General features: G+C 37.5%; 1 protein-coding gene across 6 annotated transcripts in view; it reads left to right on the top strand.

The window, feature by feature from the left end:
• ITSN2 (intersectin 2) overlaps window positions 1-18,507 on the top strand; it is a 142,493-nt gene that overhangs the window by 76,397 nt on the left and 47,589 nt on the right. For 5 of the 6 annotated variants that reach the window (XM_077774070.1, XM_077774072.1, XM_077774071.1 and 2 more), the window contains 7 exons: window positions 2,840-2,982; window positions 3,988-4,085; window positions 8,963-9,138; window positions 9,429-9,573; window positions 11,295-11,500; window positions 13,565-13,629; window positions 15,418-15,584. In XM_077774070.1, the coding sequence (XP_077630196.1) occupies window positions 2,840-2,982; window positions 3,988-4,085; window positions 8,963-9,138; window positions 9,429-9,573; window positions 11,295-11,500; window positions 13,565-13,629; window positions 15,418-15,584 (1,000 nt within the window). The remainder of the gene's footprint in view (window positions 1-2,839; window positions 2,983-3,987; window positions 4,086-8,962; window positions 9,139-9,428; window positions 9,574-11,294; window positions 11,501-13,564; window positions 13,630-15,417; window positions 15,585-18,507) is intronic. The other variant, XM_077774069.1, reaches the window with a different exon arrangement.

Consider the following 18,507-nt stretch of genomic DNA (forward strand, 5'->3'; position numbering starts at 1 on the left):
TTATGTTCCATTAGTGAAAAATAAGGGCTTTGGAGACAGACTTGGATTAGACTTCTTGATCTGCTGTTTAATGACTTGGATGACTTTGGTGGAGTCACTTTACCTCTCGAACCCCAATTTCTCCATCTCAGAAGTATTGATGTATACTTCATAGGTAACTGAGAATTAAATAAAGATAATGTAGCTGAGGAGCCAAGCATAAATGTCTTGCGCTCATCATTTTTATCTCTCCATTGTAAATCTATTACTGTTTCCTGAAAGATCACAAAAACCACAAATACTTAATTTTACAAAGTGATAAGATGGAGTGTATAATGCTATGTTGACATATTTCTCTTTGTACTACTGAGATCTGTCAGTTGCCTCCATTTCTAGCAAGGAGAAGTAAGACAGTTGTGGAATCTGATAGAACCATTTATTTAGAGACTTGGCATGATTTTGGTAAGATCCTGTTTCTAATTTGTTTCTCATTTACTCCCCCAAGTTCTCTAGTGTCAGAAATCAATATAATTAACAAATATTGATGAACCAACATTCCTTTGCCCCAGAGAGAAGTATACGAGTAATGCCTATGAAAGAGCTAATATTACTAGGGAGACAAGAAAGACACATTACCATATGGCAGGTCTCTCTTTTTAATGGCTTCAGAATAGCTTCTCCCAGCACATTTTTAATGACTGCCTGCTGTTGGCTATGATGAAGGAGAGTCTGGTTTTACCTCTGGCTCCTCGATTCCTCATAATTCTAGTAGGAGACAGTAGGAGACAGCTGAACAGATCATTATGATACTCGTAACTCCAAGACTCCTTCTTTTTTGACCCCTAACAAAAGACACTAGAATAATATAGAAGCAGAGACCGTGAAGTTCAAATTAAGAAGGCTTTTATTTGCCACTTAACTGTGCCACTGACCCTTATGCAGTAACTACACAGCTAGTCATAGTGTCAGAATTTTCTACTGACACGTTGCCAGTATCTTAATATCTCTTCATCACCACTCACAATTGTTTTCAGGTCAACAAGCCATATTAGTAATACACATTTTCATGTCACTCATCCTCCTCACACCTTCTGCAGTGGAAGAGAGAAGAAATCAGCAGAAACACATGTAGGATCAGTCCAGAGCTGGGTCTTAACAACTACAACTTGACCTCTTGGCCATTTGCCCAAGAAGGTTCCCTCCTTTGTCCCATGCTGTTGGTTATAGTCAGGTTTTGACATTGTAGATATGGTCTCTGCCCTTTGTACAGCTTCTGTGCTATCTTTTGGCTCTGGACCAGTTTCTCATCCACTAACACATATATAAGAAAGTTTTCCAGAATTTAATTTTATATTCTCTTAACTCTAGTCTTTGCTTTATCCCAGGAAACATGTGGTAAATACTCTGATAGTGGTGTTTATAATGCTCTGGGAATTCAAATAAGGGCTAGATTGGGTCATCTTAGGTGTGGAAAAGTGTCAAAGAAGATTGCAGAGGAACTAACTGTGAAAAGGAGTGGTAGTTGAAATTAAGAAGGGACCCCAGAGAAGCATGACCCTCAAAGGAGAGCTGGATGTAAGTTATAGAAAGTGCTGGAGGAAGCACTCTTTGGAGTGAGAGAGGGTGTAGGATTTGCAAAGAGTCAAGAGGAAGCTAGTCATGGGATAATGAACCAGGAGTATGAAGTAGAAGACAGTCAGGAATGAGGAAGAAGGGTTGCTGACCAAGTGGATCTCCAGTTTGGGGAATTATATAGAATTTCCAAATCTTCCAGGAATTATAGCAAAAGAGACATGGAATTAAGCCAAGATGTGTACCTTGGGGCATAAATACTCCCAACTCTCAGGATGTACCCAGCCAGAAGCTCCATCCCCCAGATAGTGTGAGCAGAGGCTTGGAGCAGGTGCTGAGTTTAGTGGTGATAGTTCTGCCTCTAAGTAAGACCATAAAAAATATGTGCAAGGAAGAACTGTGGTAAAGTTTTAATACTATAATAGCTATGTCTGATAACAGATCACCATGCCCAGCTAGGAAACAAGCTGCAGCCATATCAGATGTTATAGAAACATGGGAAGCATGGACCTATAGAGGAAACATGCCCTATTGCCTAATAATGAAAAAGACTTTAAAGTGATAATATAGAATGTGGTCATCTGCCAAGAAGCATTTCCAGTTTCCACAGCAATAACTGACTCCTGAAAACAGGGATTAGCTGGAATAGTGGGAATAAGAGCTGAAATGCATTCCTTGTGAAAAATCTGGAGAGAAAGGAAGGTCATTTAGATATACTTTCTCGATTTGTTTTCTGAATAGTTCCACTTCTTGGGATTGGGAGCTTGGCTGACCGGAAGGAATGATCAGTCCTACTCCTCAGTTCATCTGTTTGTCCAAGGATCCTCTCTTGATTCATCAATTAATTAATTCTCCCCTTTATCCATGATCCTCACTTTTTCTCCACACCACCTACGAATATCTCTTTACTATGTGATAAATATATAATTTCATAAGATTACATATAAATGCATAAGAAATATGTATTATTTCTACGGTTTGTCAGGAACAAGATCTAATATTTTTGCATAACAAAAATTTTAAGACATACAAATTCTTTCTTTTTTTATTATTTTTTTAATGATTTTTTTTTTTCTGGAGAGAGAGAGGCACAAGGGAGCACGAGCAGGGGTGGGGGAGAGAGAGCAAGACACATAATCCGAAGCAGGCTTTAGGCTCTGAGCTGTCAGCACAGAGCCCGATGTGGGGCTCGAATTCACAAACCGCGAGATCATAACCTGAGCCAAAGTTGGACCCTTAACCGACTGAGCCACCCAGATGCCCCAAATTCTCTTTCTTTTATGTAAAGGAAAGCAAAGCAAGGAAAAGAAAACTTATGGAGAGAAAATCTTAGAAAAGAGGAAGAAGAAAAGCAAAAGCGACTCCAGGAAGAGAAAGCCCAAGAAAAAGTTCAAGAAGAGGAGCGGAAAGCTGAGGAGAAACAATGTAAGGGTAAGGATAAAAATGATAGATTCGGTTTTTCAGAGACAGAGCAACAAAAGCAACAAGAAAAAAAGATTCTAATGAGAGGAAAAAATATATATAAGCAGATGTAACCTTTGAGTCTGAAAAAACCTTTTTCTCAATTAAACTTGGAGGAGTGTGTAGACTTATTAAAACAAACTGAGGGTAGAAGTCTTAAAGCAACATGTAGGAAAGATAGTCATCACTGGCTATTAACATACTCTGACATTTTCATAATTGAAGTGAACAGTTGTAAATAGTTTAGTCAACTGGTGTTAACTATAAACTTGATTTTAATGAAACAACAATAAAATTTTAAATCTTTGCACACTGAAATTTTCTCAAATTTGTTTTTGATGCACACCTCAGAGTCCATTCCTAAAATACTTTAAATATTATTGTATCTCTTTTGGACAAATATTTGAATCCTTATTATTGGCACATGTGTTGAAATTTCTACAAGCTAAAGCATTTATTCTGCAAATGAACAAAGTAAAATAGTTTTATTCTTATCAAGACTAGTGTATTTGTGAGCTCTTCTGTTTTTCTTTTAGAACCATACTAGTGCATCTAGAGCTCTTTCTTCACTGAACCCTGTTTGATGCCAGTCCCCTCATTTGTGACCTCTCTTTTTGTCTCTTCCCTGTGGTATCCTGGCTGCCACAGATCAAACTTCGCTGCTTAGCGCCCTGCACTTTGCAGTACCTAGCCTGCCTTCCATTACATCCTTGTTCATGCCCCCCCACAAGGCCTGTCTTTGTATCATTGCTTCCTACTAGTACTCCTAAAGATGAACGTCCTTGTTTGCTTTTATATTGATTCTGTGGCCATTCAACATATTTAAATAGTAACAAGCCTGTGTCAAATGGATTTTCATTTTATTGTTTGATGTTCATTTTTTTTCTTTTTCATTTTATGAGCTCTTTATATTGAGTCATCACAAAGATGTGTGTATGTGAAAGTAGCAAATAATGACAGTTATCTTCTCTTTAGGTGAGCCAGCTACTGCTTTGGTGAATTATAGAGCATTGTATCGCTTTGAAGCCAGAAGCCATGATGAGATGAGTTTTAATTCCGGGGATATAATACAGGTAGGAAACAGTCTTTTTTGCTAATGAAGAAGCTTAATACAATGTAATGTATTACTCTCTCTAATAATAATGACTATAATTTTGTGTAGTGATTTACCATTTAAAAAGTATATCTTAAGCTTTACCTGATTTGTCCCAACAACATACTGCAGATTTGCATATTATTACTGCTGAATTTTAGGTAAGGAAGCTTATACTTACACAAAATGTAACAGCAGGACAGTGCCAGGATAGGTCTCAAGTACATGTCTTTCATTTCTATATCCAGTGTTCTTTACACTGCCCTATACTGCTTCACAGCATAAAAGGTGATGCTGATGGGCCTGGGTGGATCAGTCGGTTAGGCGTCTGACTTCAGCTCAGGTTATGATCTCACAGCTCTTGAATTCAAGCCCTGCATCAGCCTCTGTGCTGACAGCTCAGAGCCTGGAACCTGCTTCAGATTCTGTGTCTCCCTCTCTCTGCCCATCCCCCACTTTTGCTGTCTCTGTCTGACTCTCTCTCTCTCTCTGTCTCAAAAATAAATAAACATTTTTAAAAAGTGATGCTGATTGTGTTATTTTAATAAATTACCAATGAAATTTGGGGGCACTGGTTATTTTCTGGCAACCATTAAAAGAATTGAAGGAGGTAGACTCTATTGCCCTAACTAGATGCAATCCCTTGTTCCTTGAAACTAAAGGCCTTTATCATATAGTCACAAACCATGTAAAATGGATGGGTAAGAGAAGATGCAGGGAATAACATTTGATACAGCTATTGTGATATAATGGAAAGAATACAGGCTTTGAAGCATACTAACCTGGATTTTCATCTCTCCTTCAGTTTTCTTTTTAGTAAATTAAAGTCATATTACCTTGAATACCTAGCCAGTGTCTATTTTCTTTTTAGCCTGCATGGTCACCAGTTTGGTGTATTTTATCAGTTATATAGCAAATATTGGATGGTACTTGGCATAGGTTTTACCGGAAACCTCTGTTCAGACACTCAGGCTATTCCCCAGCTACACATTCCTTCTGTTACCACCGCCACCTCTGACAACGCCACAGCCTGCTGGCCCTCCTGTTCCTCCTCCACCTGTGGGTGATGATGGAGTTGTGTCTAAGAATGAAGAGAAGCAGCCTGTCTCTGGACATGTTTGGTCGAGAACCTACTTATACTTTTGGCTATATCTTTTATTTATTCCATTAACAAATGTTTGTTGAGGACTGTGCTAGGGATATTGTAAACAAGACACAGTCTCTGCACTTCATGAGCTGGTATTCTGATGAGAAGAACATTCTAAAGCAGTAGAGGAAGAAAGGTAGTAGAAAGATACTAGCTTTAGAGCAGACCTCCCCTGTGGTTATCAAGCCAGTCTGATGGCAGTGACATCAGGAACATTGAGTTAGCTGGAGTTTCTTGAGTGTTTGTGTTCTCTGCCAAATCACTGATATAAATAATGACTCATGAGTTACCACCAGATACCTGATTTGGACAGCTTGGTTGATGACTGTGTTATTCACTGAGAGAGGAAGATCAAAAGAAGGGAATGTAAGTCAGAATTACAATGAGTTTAATTTTGGATGAGTTTCAGATTTCTAGACAGCAGTTGAGTACCCAGAGATGTTTAGAGAGATCTCAGGCAGAGATCAGAGGAGGCCATCTGACATTTGTCATCATTGTGTTGTGATGGTAATTGCCTTGAGTGTAGTGGATGAGTGACAAAGTGATCTCTGAGAGAGATGAACACAAAATGGATTATTAGAGGAAGAGGAGCCTTAAAAAGAAACGACCAGGGTTAGGAAAAAGCCAGGAGAGTTTAGTGTCAGGGAACTTTGAGAAGAGTGGTCTGCATGTGAAATAAGGGAGGACTAAAAAAACAACCACGAGATTAGCAGTGTCACAGCTATTGTTAACCTTGAGGAAAACAGTTGATTAGAGTGGTGGGGGAAGGAAGAAGCCAGATTTCAGTGACCTGAACACATTGGAAGGGAGGAAGAGAAGACAGTGAATACATAAAATTCTTTGAAGGAGCTTAGCTTTTGAAAGTGGGAAGGCAGAGAAAATGATAAGTAATGAGTGTGAGTTGAAGGAAGTTGTCCCATGTTTCATTTTTTGTTTTGTTTTTTTTAACTTGGCTTGAGCAAGTTTGTTTAGTTACAAGTTTAAATAATGGTAGGATCTGCAGAGAGGGAACAGGTTAATGATACTGGATTTAGTAAAGTGCACAACTATTGGTATGCAGCTCAGATAACTTGTACACACGTATATATCTGTGAAACTACCACTCAGATCAACATACAGAACACTCGAGAGGGCACTTCACAGCTCCCTGGCAGGCCTCTCTGTTCTGACCAGTGAATACAGATGAAGATTATTCTCAGTAAGGCTGGAGGGCTTGGGATCTAGAGCATAGGAGGAGAGAGTAGTGGGAGAACTAGATTACCCTTCCTTTTTGATTAGAGGGTTGAAGGAAAGGATAGATGGAACCATAAATACATTTTGCTGAATTCGAAAGTGAGCTCAGCTCTGATGGCTTCCCTATTCTTGGTAAGATAGGAGGCAAGATCTAATCAACTTAATGGATGAGGGTGGCAGAAGAGATTTGATTGAAAGTGAAAAAGATTAGAAATTCCACTGAGTCCTGACAGCATTTTCCATGACAGCCTGTTTTACTAGCATTCTTATATGTTAATGCTGTTTTTGAGACAATAGTGTCCATAAACCTGTGAGAACTTACGTAAAATTTTTTAGTTTAACTTTATGTATAAATTGACAGCTAAAAATTAGGGCCATAAATTATAGATAAGAAATTTATTAAAATTAACCCGTTACAAAAGCACACTTGGTTTGATTTTAAAGATTAAATGAATGGACCTTTTCTTGAAAAGGTAGAAAGTTTAAAGAAAAAGTTTGTAGGGAAAGAAGGAAGCTAGTGTTTGAATGCCAATATTCATACCTGTCAGTGATCCTTGCCTTGAGACCAGCATTTAAATTAGGTATATTGTTGAGCATTCTGCTTTATGTTGAATAATTCCTTGAGGTCTATTGTTTTCTTCATTTTTAGTGCTGTGGCTTAGCTATTTTAAACTTAGCCTTAAACTAGATTTACAAGATATTTTATCAGTGGTTCCTTTTGTTATGTTTTAGAACACCATTATATAGTTATTACATAGCTGTGATAGAACTAATGAGTGAGTTTAGCAAGGTTGCAGGATATAAGATCAATATACAAAGACAAATGTTCACAGTTTTATCATAGCCAAAAACAGGAAACAACTCAAATGTCCATCAGCAGGTAAACATATAAACAAATTGTGTTACATCTATACAATGTAATATTACTCAGCAGTAAAAGAGAGAAGAGATGAAACTACAAATCACCTATATGTGTTACCAGTTGAAAAACAGTATTTAGAGAAAGTTTTCTATTTCTCTTAGAGAGCTTAAGAAGACTCTGATAAGAACAGAAAAAACTAATCAAAACAAAAATTAATGATTAACTATAGGAAAATAACAGGTTTGCAAGAAAGGAAATGTAATTATCAGAACAGTATATGATTTAGATGTGAAGTATTTATTTACATAGCCATAATATAAACATTAAATATAATTAAACCAAAAAATTTGAAATAGCAGTGCTGATAGAATAAGAAGATGCAGTAAAATAGAGTTAAATGTTGATTTTTCTATAACAGAAAGCCAATAGATCACGTCTAAAATTGAAACATTCAAGAAATAATAGTATAAATACATGATTTAGAAATATAGAAGATGGGGGTGTCTGGGTGTTAAGCATCTGACTTGATCTCAGGGTTACGAGTTCAAGCCCCTGCATTGGGCTCCATGCTGGGTGTGAAGCCTACTTAAAAAAAAAAAGAAAGGGAACATAGAAGAAACAACTAAGAATGGCAAGTTACTATCAGGAGAGGAAATCAGGGCATAATGAGTGATGGAATTGTCCATCATAAGCCATATAGAATGCTGTTTGTTTTTGTAATCTGTTTTTGTGTATTTAACTTGGATGAAATCAATTTTTTTTTTTTTTTTTTTTTGAGAGAGAGAGAGAAAGAGAGCACACAACAGGCACAGGTTGGGGAGGACAGAGGGAGAGGGAGAGAGTGAATCCCAAGCAGACTCCCTCCCCAGCAAAGAGCCAGATGCAGGGCTCCATCTCACTAACTGTGAGATCATGATCTGAGCCAAAATCAAGAGTCAAGGTGCCTTTTTAAAATATCATTTTTACAGGTGCCTGGGTGGCTCAGTTGATTGAGCATCTATCTGACTCTTGATTTCAGCTCAGGTCATGATCTCACAGTTCAGGAGATTGAACCCCATGTTGGGCTCTGCACTGACAGCTCGCCTGCTTGGGATTCTCTCTCACGCTCTCTTTGCTGCTCCCCTGCTCATGAACTTTCTTTCTCTCAAAATAAATAAATGAACATTTTTTCTAAAAGGTGCCTTTGTCTTTCATTAGTGATAGTGACTGTTAATTTGTAGAAAATGCCTCAGCTTAGGGCACCTGGATAGCTTAGTTGTTAAGCATCTGACTTCAGCTCAGGTAATCTCACAGTTTGTGAGTTCAAGTCCCACATCGATTGAGCTTGAGCCCCGCTTTGGGTGAACACAAGCCTTGCTTTGGGTAAAAACATAAGCCCTGGGTGAACCCCACTCTCTCTCTCTCTCTCTCTCTCTCTGCCCTTTGTGGAATTCTCTTCCTCTTTGCCCCATCCTCACTTGCGCCCTCTCTCCAAAAAAGAAAAGAAAATGCCTCAACTCTTTAGTTATATGGGCTTAATTTTGAAAATGAGGCCATTGTACAATAGTCTGCATCTCTTTCCTTTGCAAATGTGTGACATTCTAACCATTGTTAACCCTTCTTTTTGTTTCCATAGGTTGATGAAAAAACGGTAGGAGAACCTGGTTGGCTTTATGGTAGTTTTCAAGGAAATTTTGGCTGGTTTCCTTGCAACTATGTAGAAAAAATGCCATCAGGTGAAAAATCTGTGTCTCCTAAGAAGGCCTTACTTCCCCCTACAGTATCAGTATCTGCTACCTCAACTTCTTCTGAGTAAGTTTTTAGCTAATAGTGCAGTGTATTTAGTTCTGCCAATGTATTTGTGTCAGCCTGCTACTTAATCGTATTATAATCTGTGCTGGACTCTCCAAGAGTACCTTTTGTTCCAGATTTCATACTGAAATTTAATAAATTAAAATGTAAGTCAGTACTTTGTTCATGAATCCTTTTTTCCAAAATTGTGTTTAAACACAATGTGAATTATGTATAAGTTGATAAATTTTTAATACTTCATTAGATTTTAAATGATTAAATGTATTTACATCAAAGTGTTGTACTTACAGATCACTTTCTTCAAATCAACCAGCGTCAGTGACTGATTATCAAAATGTATCTTTTACAAACCTAACTGTTAATACATCATGGCAGAAAAAATCAGCTTTTACTCGTACTGTGTCCCCTGGATCTATATCACCAATTCATGGACAGGTGTGTATCTTTAATTTTTCTCTGCTTTATTCTTTGACTGTTCCTGTTCATATAAATTAGAAAGAAAATTTTTGTACAGAGGCATCATTTACTCATTTAACCAGAGTTTATAGTATTTGATTTCTGTTCTTGTCGTTCACGTGTGATGTGATATAAAGAAATTATTGTTATTACCTAGAAGTTTCTCAACAATTAATTTGCATAGCATCCACTTGCTAACAGCAAGGGTTTCTAAGCTCAAGATGTCATCTTTATAAATCTGGCTATGTTATTCTTAATTTGTAGTTACTGTAAGAAGATATTTGGGCTTGGTGGTTTTGGGGTTTTTATTCGTAAGAAAGTCATTTGTGTGGGAACTGTGTTATATATGTTTAGCCTCTGCTTTACATATAACCATTGCAGGCATTGTTACATTAATATTACTGAAAGGAAACCACAGACTTTGTCAAAACAGAGTCCTACAAATTTCACCTTCACTCAAAAAACTGTTTATTGCATGGCCATAGGTTCTTTATGTGCTAGAAATTTAATGGAAAAAAAAATCCCTGCCATTAAGAAGCCATAATCTAATGAGACAGACATAGAAATAAATAATTTTGAAGTATGTGAAGGTAATAAAGATATTCCACAAAATCTTGAGTATACAGCTGAGAGAGATCTCATTCACTCTGTGAGAATTGGAACAGGGTTCACAAAAGGCCAGGTATTTGAGCAGGACCTTTGAAGATAGGCAGGATTTTAGCAAACAGAGAAGGAAAGTTATTCCTGTGAAAAAAAATGATTTGGGGAAAGTCAGTGAAGTATGGTAACACAAAGAGTTTCCAGGGCAAGAATTATTTATAGTGTGGCTAGAGTACAGAATTCTTGGAGAAAGGGTCAAGAAGTAAAGCTAGAGGTTGAGGTTCATTTGTGAAGTGTTTAATACCATGCCTAGCAGTTTGGCAGTGGGCAGCCCCTGAAGGTTTCCAAGAGGTGTATATATTGTACCAACTTAACTCAGCAGTAGTACAGGGGCCGATTGGTGGAAGCAAGGAAAGGAAGGAGACCAAGCAAGGAAGGATGCCACGGTAGCTAATTCCAAGAGATGCTGAGGTAAACCAGTGCCACAGTGCAGAAAACGTATAGAAGAGGAGATGGATTTAAGAGAGTGTGAGGAATTGACATAAAATTGGCAATCCACTGAAATGTCGAGAGTAAGGAAGAAGTTGGAGTTACAGAAGCCTCTTCAAGGTCCTTAGCTTGAGTAACTAGAAGGATGATGATGGCGTCTTGGGTGAGCATTGCTAGAGGAATGGGTTCTGTGGGCTCTAAAAATGATGCCTCACGTGTGCAACTTAGGTATCTGGTTTAGAGACAACTGGGTGCGAAGGCCCAATGAGTAGTCTGACTTACAGGTCTGGAGCTCAGGAGATAAAGTTACAATTAAGGTAGATTAGAAAAGAAATAGACATAAATAAGATAATTTAAGGAGCGCTTCTGGAAGGGCAAAGGTGTTAATGAGGTCAGCACTGTTCAGTGATAGGGAAAAAGTTTTTTAACAGAAGGCTACTCAAATGGTTGTCTGTCCTATATAATTGTAAATCATGCGGTAGATAAAAGTTATCTTAAGGCACCACCATACCAAACTGGTCTCTGAACAGTAAGCAAGTTATATAGTAGGAAACAAAAATCATGGTTTCCTTTTTTTTTTTTTTTTTAATTTTGTGGTTTTGTATTCACAGGGGCAAGTTGTAGAAAACCTAAAGGCGCAGGCCCTTTGTTCTTGGACTGCAAAGAAAGATAACCACTTGAACTTTTCAAAACATGATATTATTACTGTCTTGGAACAGCAAGAAAATTGGTGGTTTGGGGAGGTGCATGGAGGAAGAGGATGGTTTCCAAAATCTTACGTCAAAATCCTCCCTGGGAGTGAAGTCAGGCGGGAAGAGTAAGCATTTTGTGTTTATGTAAGATGTGGATGTTGGTGTTTTCACTAATGAACCAGCCAAAGAACAACTGGCTGTACCATAAAGTAAAACATTTATGCAGGGGGATTCCCAGAGTGGGGGAAAAAAAAAAAAAGTGTACTTCACATATTTGTACTGGTTTTAGAATATCTTTTATTCTAGTTATTTCAGATGCCTAAAGTCTTCAAAGTGCTTAACATTTTAGATCTGTTGGTTTCTTTGTGTCATCAGGTCAGCTAGAGAGTTACTTTTCATTGCCTTTGGAACACTTCTCCTTTGTTGTTTACTGTGCATTGTCACTATTAAAATAAATCTTTGCTGATGACGCCCCCATTGCCAAAGTGTAGGGCATTGTTTCTGGGCCTCAGGAATTGCTTGAAGATCAGACCTCTGTCTTCCTGTACATAACAGACTGGGTTATAGTTCTTTATTGTCTTACCTAGATCATAAGGTCTAGGAGGGCAGGATCCATGCCTTTTTTTATTTTTCAGTTTTTTTTCCTGCCTGGTATAATCTTAATGCATAGTAACTTCTCAGTCATAGTAGTTTAGTGAATAAGGAGAGGATTCAGTGAATGAACAATCAGAGCAGTCCATTTTCAAATGAATAACAAGTAAAAACTAAATAAGGCCTTTGGCCTTTATTTCCCAGTCTGTAGAGGAGTGCAATCTCCAGACATCTTTAAGATGTTTAAGAAGTAAGTACAAAAGTAACGATGGGCAGCTACCTCCCTGTGTTTTATACTGAAATTGACCCAAATAGACAAGTGATCTGAGTGAATGAAAAGAGACAGGTCTTTGGAAATCAAGAGGCTTGAGTTCTGATTCTGTTATTTTTGTCAGGCTATGTGGAATAACCTATTTTCCTTCAGTTTCCCAATTGATGGGATAAAAAGAGTAAATTAATCTTTAAAAACATTTTCAGTGCTGAGATTCTGTGTATGAATTTTTAGTTCCAGTGCAGAAATGTACTCTTCTGCATGACACAGAATTTTAGATTTAGAAGCATGTAAGTGATAATAGTTCAGAGCTGATAGGTGTATGTTGGCACTGTGCTGGGCCCTTACAGGGATTATCTTAAGTGCCATAACATTTTACAAAGAAGGAAACTTACAGCGTAAAGGCAGTAAGTTTAAATGTTCTTCCCCCCAACTTGTTTAATTACTGATCTTTTCTAACACATAAGGCATGTAATTTGAAAACCTGCAGAAATGGAGAGATCATACCCTACACAAGGTGGTGGTGTGTTCAGTTGTGGGTATGAGTTATAGTAAGGGTCCATCCTGAGAACTGACTTACTGTGTCATTTCCTCAAGGCTCTCGGGAAGCCTGGGTGCATCCTACAGATAGATGTCTAGTTCTTAAATATGACAGTCTTCCAGATTTTTTCCATTTCCTGGGTTAAATTGGAAATTAAAGCTTTACCTGTTCTGAAATATAAAAGATAATGTTCGGTTGATTTTCGATATTCAAATAGAGTGTGCTCTAAACAAATACTAAGATTTACATACTGTCCTTCTTCTCCCTGTATGAAGCCAAGCTCCCTCTGTGCTTTACCAAATAGCTGTCCCTTTACCAAAACACTGGTGACTTTTACATTCCTTTAGAAAGGCAAAATATCTCAATAAGCCATGTTGAAAGTACTTTAATATATTAAAAAAATTTAGAAGTCTGTCCTGGCAGCCATGAGGAAAGCAGCAGCCAAGAAGGACTGAACCCCTCCCGTCTGTATTTAATAAAGCCTTTTTGGAACTTGAAAAAATGAAAATAAACTCCAATGTTCAAAATTCATTTCTTTAAATTAAATCATTTTTACCTAAAAAAAAAAATAATCAAGTCTGTAACTAGGCCATTCTTAGTCCCCTACAATTTTTTGTATGAGAATATTTCTAGCCTTTTTACTGAGACAGTATTTAAATTCATCTTAGAAAGTCCTAAAGGAATGTACTCCAAACACCTGCTGTGTCACCTTACTTGGTTTTGCTTGTTGATAGCTTTTTGTTTCCTCGTTGTTTCTTCTTATCTGTTTGTGTATTTATTTGGCAGACCAGAAGCTTTGTATGCAGCTATAAACAAGAAACCTACCTCTGCAGCCTACGCAGTTGGAGAGGGTGAGCTTTTGGCAATTTGTAAATTCTATGAGAGTTAGATTAGCTATTGACTAATTATCTGACTTCCTTCAGTTGTTAGGCTCACTGTTTCTGTGTCTTCAGTGTTAAAGTAAGTTTAGAAAAACCTGTCCTTTGTTTATGTCACATGAATATTGAGAATATAGAAAAAAAATAGGGCATTTTTAGAAAATCAGTATATAAACATTCAACATAAACTCGGTAAATAAGATCATAAATAAAATGTTGCAATGAGATAGCATGAAGGTTTTTATTTTCTTATATCTGTGTTATAGATATTTAGGATATAAGGCAATTTTAGTACATCTAGTTGTTTACAAATTGCATTTTAATTACAGTGGATCTATATATCATTAAGTAGGATTTGATATCAAGCTATACTTTATCATAATTATTACAAAAAAATTTTTTGTGGGCTCTTTAGGTTGTTTGACTAATAACTTATTTTTTATTTCGAAGCACTAGAAAATGAAAGATTGTCTACCCTCATTTCAGGCATTTTTATTTAACAGTTACATAGCTTTATAAATAGTGTCGTAAAATTAGTTTCAGTGAAATAATTTTATGTTTATATTATTGTTCAAAAAAAGCAGCTTAATGGTAAATTAAACCACTTATTCAGGTTCTACTGTGTGAAAGGTTTTATGCTAAAGCCTGAAAGATACAGGTTGAATAAAACACAGTCCCCCAAGTCCTCACAGGAGACTGGGGAGGAGAGGCACACCATTGTAGTAAATTCTGTAGTGAGTGAACACAACTTTGTTTTAAATAAGATGTAAGGACCCACGGACATGGCAGTATTGAATCATCTTAAGCAAGGAGTAGGGTTTTGCATAGTGACCAGGGAAGAGACAGCTCTTGTAGATAGAGGGAGAGTCGTGAGCCGGAGCATGGCTAGGAATGGTCAGGGAACTCAGGTCCCCAGCAAGGCTGCACTAACAGGTTCACGGTAGAGTGAGTGCTGTGGGATGAGCCTGGGATGGTCGTGACGAGTATTTTGGGAAGGACCTTGCTTATTACAGCATACCTAAACGTTGCATGCATTTTTGGTTTTGTTAAATGTCATAAATTGAGTAACACTGAGAATGTGAACAAGAAACAGGTTGTAGATAATGTTCCCGGTCATCTCTAGGCTATACGGATGAAATTCCAGGTTGACAAATAAAAATAACGATAAAAGAAAGACTAAAAACCAGTTCATCGACTGTTTGTTCTAAGTAGTAGTAATAACAGGGACAGAAACCAAAGCCAACTAACATGTAGATCTTTCCTTGAGGCCATTTGTTAACAATGTTTTTTGAGCATCTATTTGCCAAGCACTGTGCTAGAAGCTGGGTCACTGTGGAGCTTGGCCTCTGGTACCGGTGCCAGCTGGATACTGGGCATTTTCATAACTGTATTTATATAAGAATTAAAGAGGAAAGAACATAGCATCTTAAAATACATTTTGTGTAAGGAAATTGAAAAATGCTTTTCATATCTTCACTTGTATCTATTTGTGTTTATGGATTATTCTCTGTGATAAAATGATGATACAGTTGGAAGAAGAAGAAACTCTGTGGTAAAGCCTTATGTTAAATAGTCTTTTTCTAAGAAATTTTTAAATAATTGCTTCCTTCCTTTTTCTGTTTTAAAATCTTTTTACATTAGGTTTCCATAAGTTATGAGGTCTTTTATAGTAATTTACTTAGGATTTGGAGTTTAACATAATTTTTTTCCTTCTATACTCTTACAACCAAAATTACTTTCCTTTTGCTTTGTTTCCAACAGAGTATATTGCACTTTATCCATATTCAAGTGTAGAACCTGGAGATTTGACTTTCACTGAAGGTGAAGAAATACTGGTGACCCAGAAGGATGGAGAATGGTGGACAGGAAGTATTGGAGATAGAACTGGAATTTTTCCATCAAATTATGTCAAACCAAAAGATCAAGAGGTAGAGTTATTTTGATATAGAAGCAAAACTATTCCAATCTTGTGTCTTGAGGTTCATACTTAAAGACTCATATATATGGGTTTGGTCAGGATTTGGTTGTAAGGAAACTACTTAAGGTAGCACAACTTTATTATAGGGATCCTGTTAGGTAAGAGAGACAGGATTTCATTAAATTTCTAAGAACAGGAGCCAAAGGTAGGGCTGGTCTCACAGTAACTAAAGCTAGGGATGATCCCAGATCCAGCCCAGCTTACAAGGGATCACCGTGAAGGAGTCTGTAAAATTTTACCTTAAGGCCCTGACACTAATGTGACTCACCCTACCTTATGGCTTCCTGCTGCTTTTCATCCTTCTGCTAGCATAGTACAGTGCAACAGTTCTCAAACCTTTAGGTTTCTGGAACTTTTTACATTCTTAAAAAATTGGGGACTCTAAAAAGCTTTTTTAAATACATGGGTTATATATAGCTATATTTTCCATATTAGAAATTAAAACTGCGGTTTTAAGAATATTATTTTAAAGTAACCAAGTTAAACCCATTACATGGTTATATAAATAACTTGCTTCTTATGAAAAACAACAATATATTTTCAAACAAAAAAGTTTGGTGAAAAGAGGGGCATTGTTTTATATTCTACAGATCTCTTTAATGTCTAGCTTAACCTGAAGATGGGTAAATTCTCCTCTGTTTCTGTTTTCAGTCTGTTGTGATATGTTCTTTTGGTTGACGTATACAAAGAAAATTCAGCCTCACACAGATATGAGAGGAAACAGAGAAATACTTTTTTAATTTGAAAAAAAAGTTTATTTTAGAGAGAGCATGAGCAGTGAGGCAGGGTGTGGGGAGAGAGGGGGCCAGAGGATCTGAGTAGGCTCTGTCTACACTGACAACAGAGCCCGACATGGGGCTTAAGCTCACCAACCGTGAGATCCTGACCTGAGCTAATGTCGGACGCTTAACTGGCTGAGCCACCACCCAGGCGCCCTAACAGAAATATTTTAATAACATTTTTAGATATCTGTATATATTCTTTGATATTACCACACCAACACTTGATGAGTGTTAAATTGTTACAGGTTAGTTACACATGGAATCTAAACATATCAGTGAACATTTGTTACTGTTAAAATTGGACGGATTTTTTTTTCTTTTACCCATGAATGATATGATAACATCATTCTTTGGTCATTTAGAAAATATTAAATCACTGAGTTATGCAAATATTCCTAGTATTGACACATTTCATTATACAGTATCAAAAAGTTACATTTGTTAATGTCACCATTGATCTCATAGGAAGATCTTTAAATACTTTGAAACTGTCAAATTCATGGTGGTAGATCCAAGTTTTTCAAAATTTCAGGTTTCTCTTAAAATCTTGAATTTGATCATTGACAACAAATTGTCAGCGGTTTTCCTTGATGTGACAAGAATACTTTATCTTTGAGAAAATGTCTGCTAAACCCCCAAGTCTGAGTAGTTTGTCATTCAGTTGTTCTTTCAAGTAAAAATGTGCCATGAAAACCTAGTTTAGCTTGCAGTGTGATCACACAAGTGCTTCTCCTTGAGACCGCTGTCTTGGTACTTCAGTATACAGCAGAAGTGCCGCAAGCATGCTTCTGTTTAGTCACACGGAATTTTTAAAAGATTGTATTTCAGGGCACCTGGCTGGCTCCATTGCTGGAGCATACCACTCTTGGATCTCTGGGTCTTGAGTTCGAGCTCCACGTTGGATGTGGAACCTACTTTAAAAGTAAAATAAAAAAATTAAAAGATTATATTTCATTAAGATTTCGTATTTTTACTCCTTGATCAAGGATATTTCTTTAATTATATAAAAAAATGTTTTTTGTTAATGTTTGTTATTTTTGAGAGACAGCGTGAGCAGGGGAGGGACAGAGAGAGGGAGACACAGAATCTGAAGCAGGCTCCAGGCTCCGAGCTGTCAGCACACAACCAGGAGATCATGACCTGAGCTGAAGTCGACGCTTAAACAACTGAGCCACCCAGGCGCCCCTTGATCAAGGGCATTCTTTTAATGCTTATTTATTTTTGAGAGAGAGAGACAGCGTGAGCGGGGAGGGACAGAGAGAGAGGGAGACACAGAAGCCAAAGCAGGCTCCAGGCTCTGAGCTGTCAGCACACAGCCTGACACGGGGCTCGAACCCACAGACTGCAAGATCATGACCTAAGCCAAAATCAGACGCTTAACCAACTGAGCCACCCAGGTGCCCCTGATCAAGGACATTCTTGAGTGAAACCTTTTTGTTTGTTTTCCTGTGAGCATGTGGCTGTGAGCAATACTAGGACTGCTAGTGTAATTTCGCACTCCTGCCATGATTCATGCTAAGGCAGCAGCAGTTTTACCCTCTGGTGTAAATGTCTACAACATGCAAGAGACAAATGATGTCTTAATGTTGTTATGAAAAAAGTCTTTATCATCAGGACTCTTGGAAGGGGCTCAAGGACTGTCCCCAGGGATCCATCCACACACCATACATGACAGCCATGTAGGTTAACTTCTGACGCTAACACTTAGAGGCTAGGTGACCTTGTACAAGTTATTTTACCTTTCTGTACCTCAGTTTCATTCTTGTAAAATGGGGATAATTACAATACTTAAGAGTGTTATGAGAATTGAATGAATAAATATATGTGAAATTCTTAGACCACTGTCTGTTATGTCATAAGTACCCAGAAAATGTTAGGCCGTGACTCCCATCAGTTCCACTTCAATACTTGCACTATAATTGGGTTCACTAACAGAAAAAAAAATTGTCTGTTCCTTGCCTTTACTTGTTCAGATTCCTGAAAAGAAAGGTGGTTGGCCCAACTAGTGTGTGTGTGTGTGTGTGTGTGTGTGTGTGTGTGTGTGTGTGTGTGTGTGTGTGTGTGTGGGGTGTTTTTTTTTTTGTGAGAGCG

The sequence above is a fragment of the Crocuta crocuta genome, unplaced genomic scaffold (assembly GCF_008692635.1).
Source record: "Crocuta crocuta isolate KB4526 unplaced genomic scaffold, BGI_CrCroc_1.0 scaffold246, whole genome shotgun sequence".
NCBI classification, from domain to species: domain Eukaryota; kingdom Metazoa; phylum Chordata; class Mammalia; order Carnivora; family Hyaenidae; genus Crocuta; species Crocuta crocuta.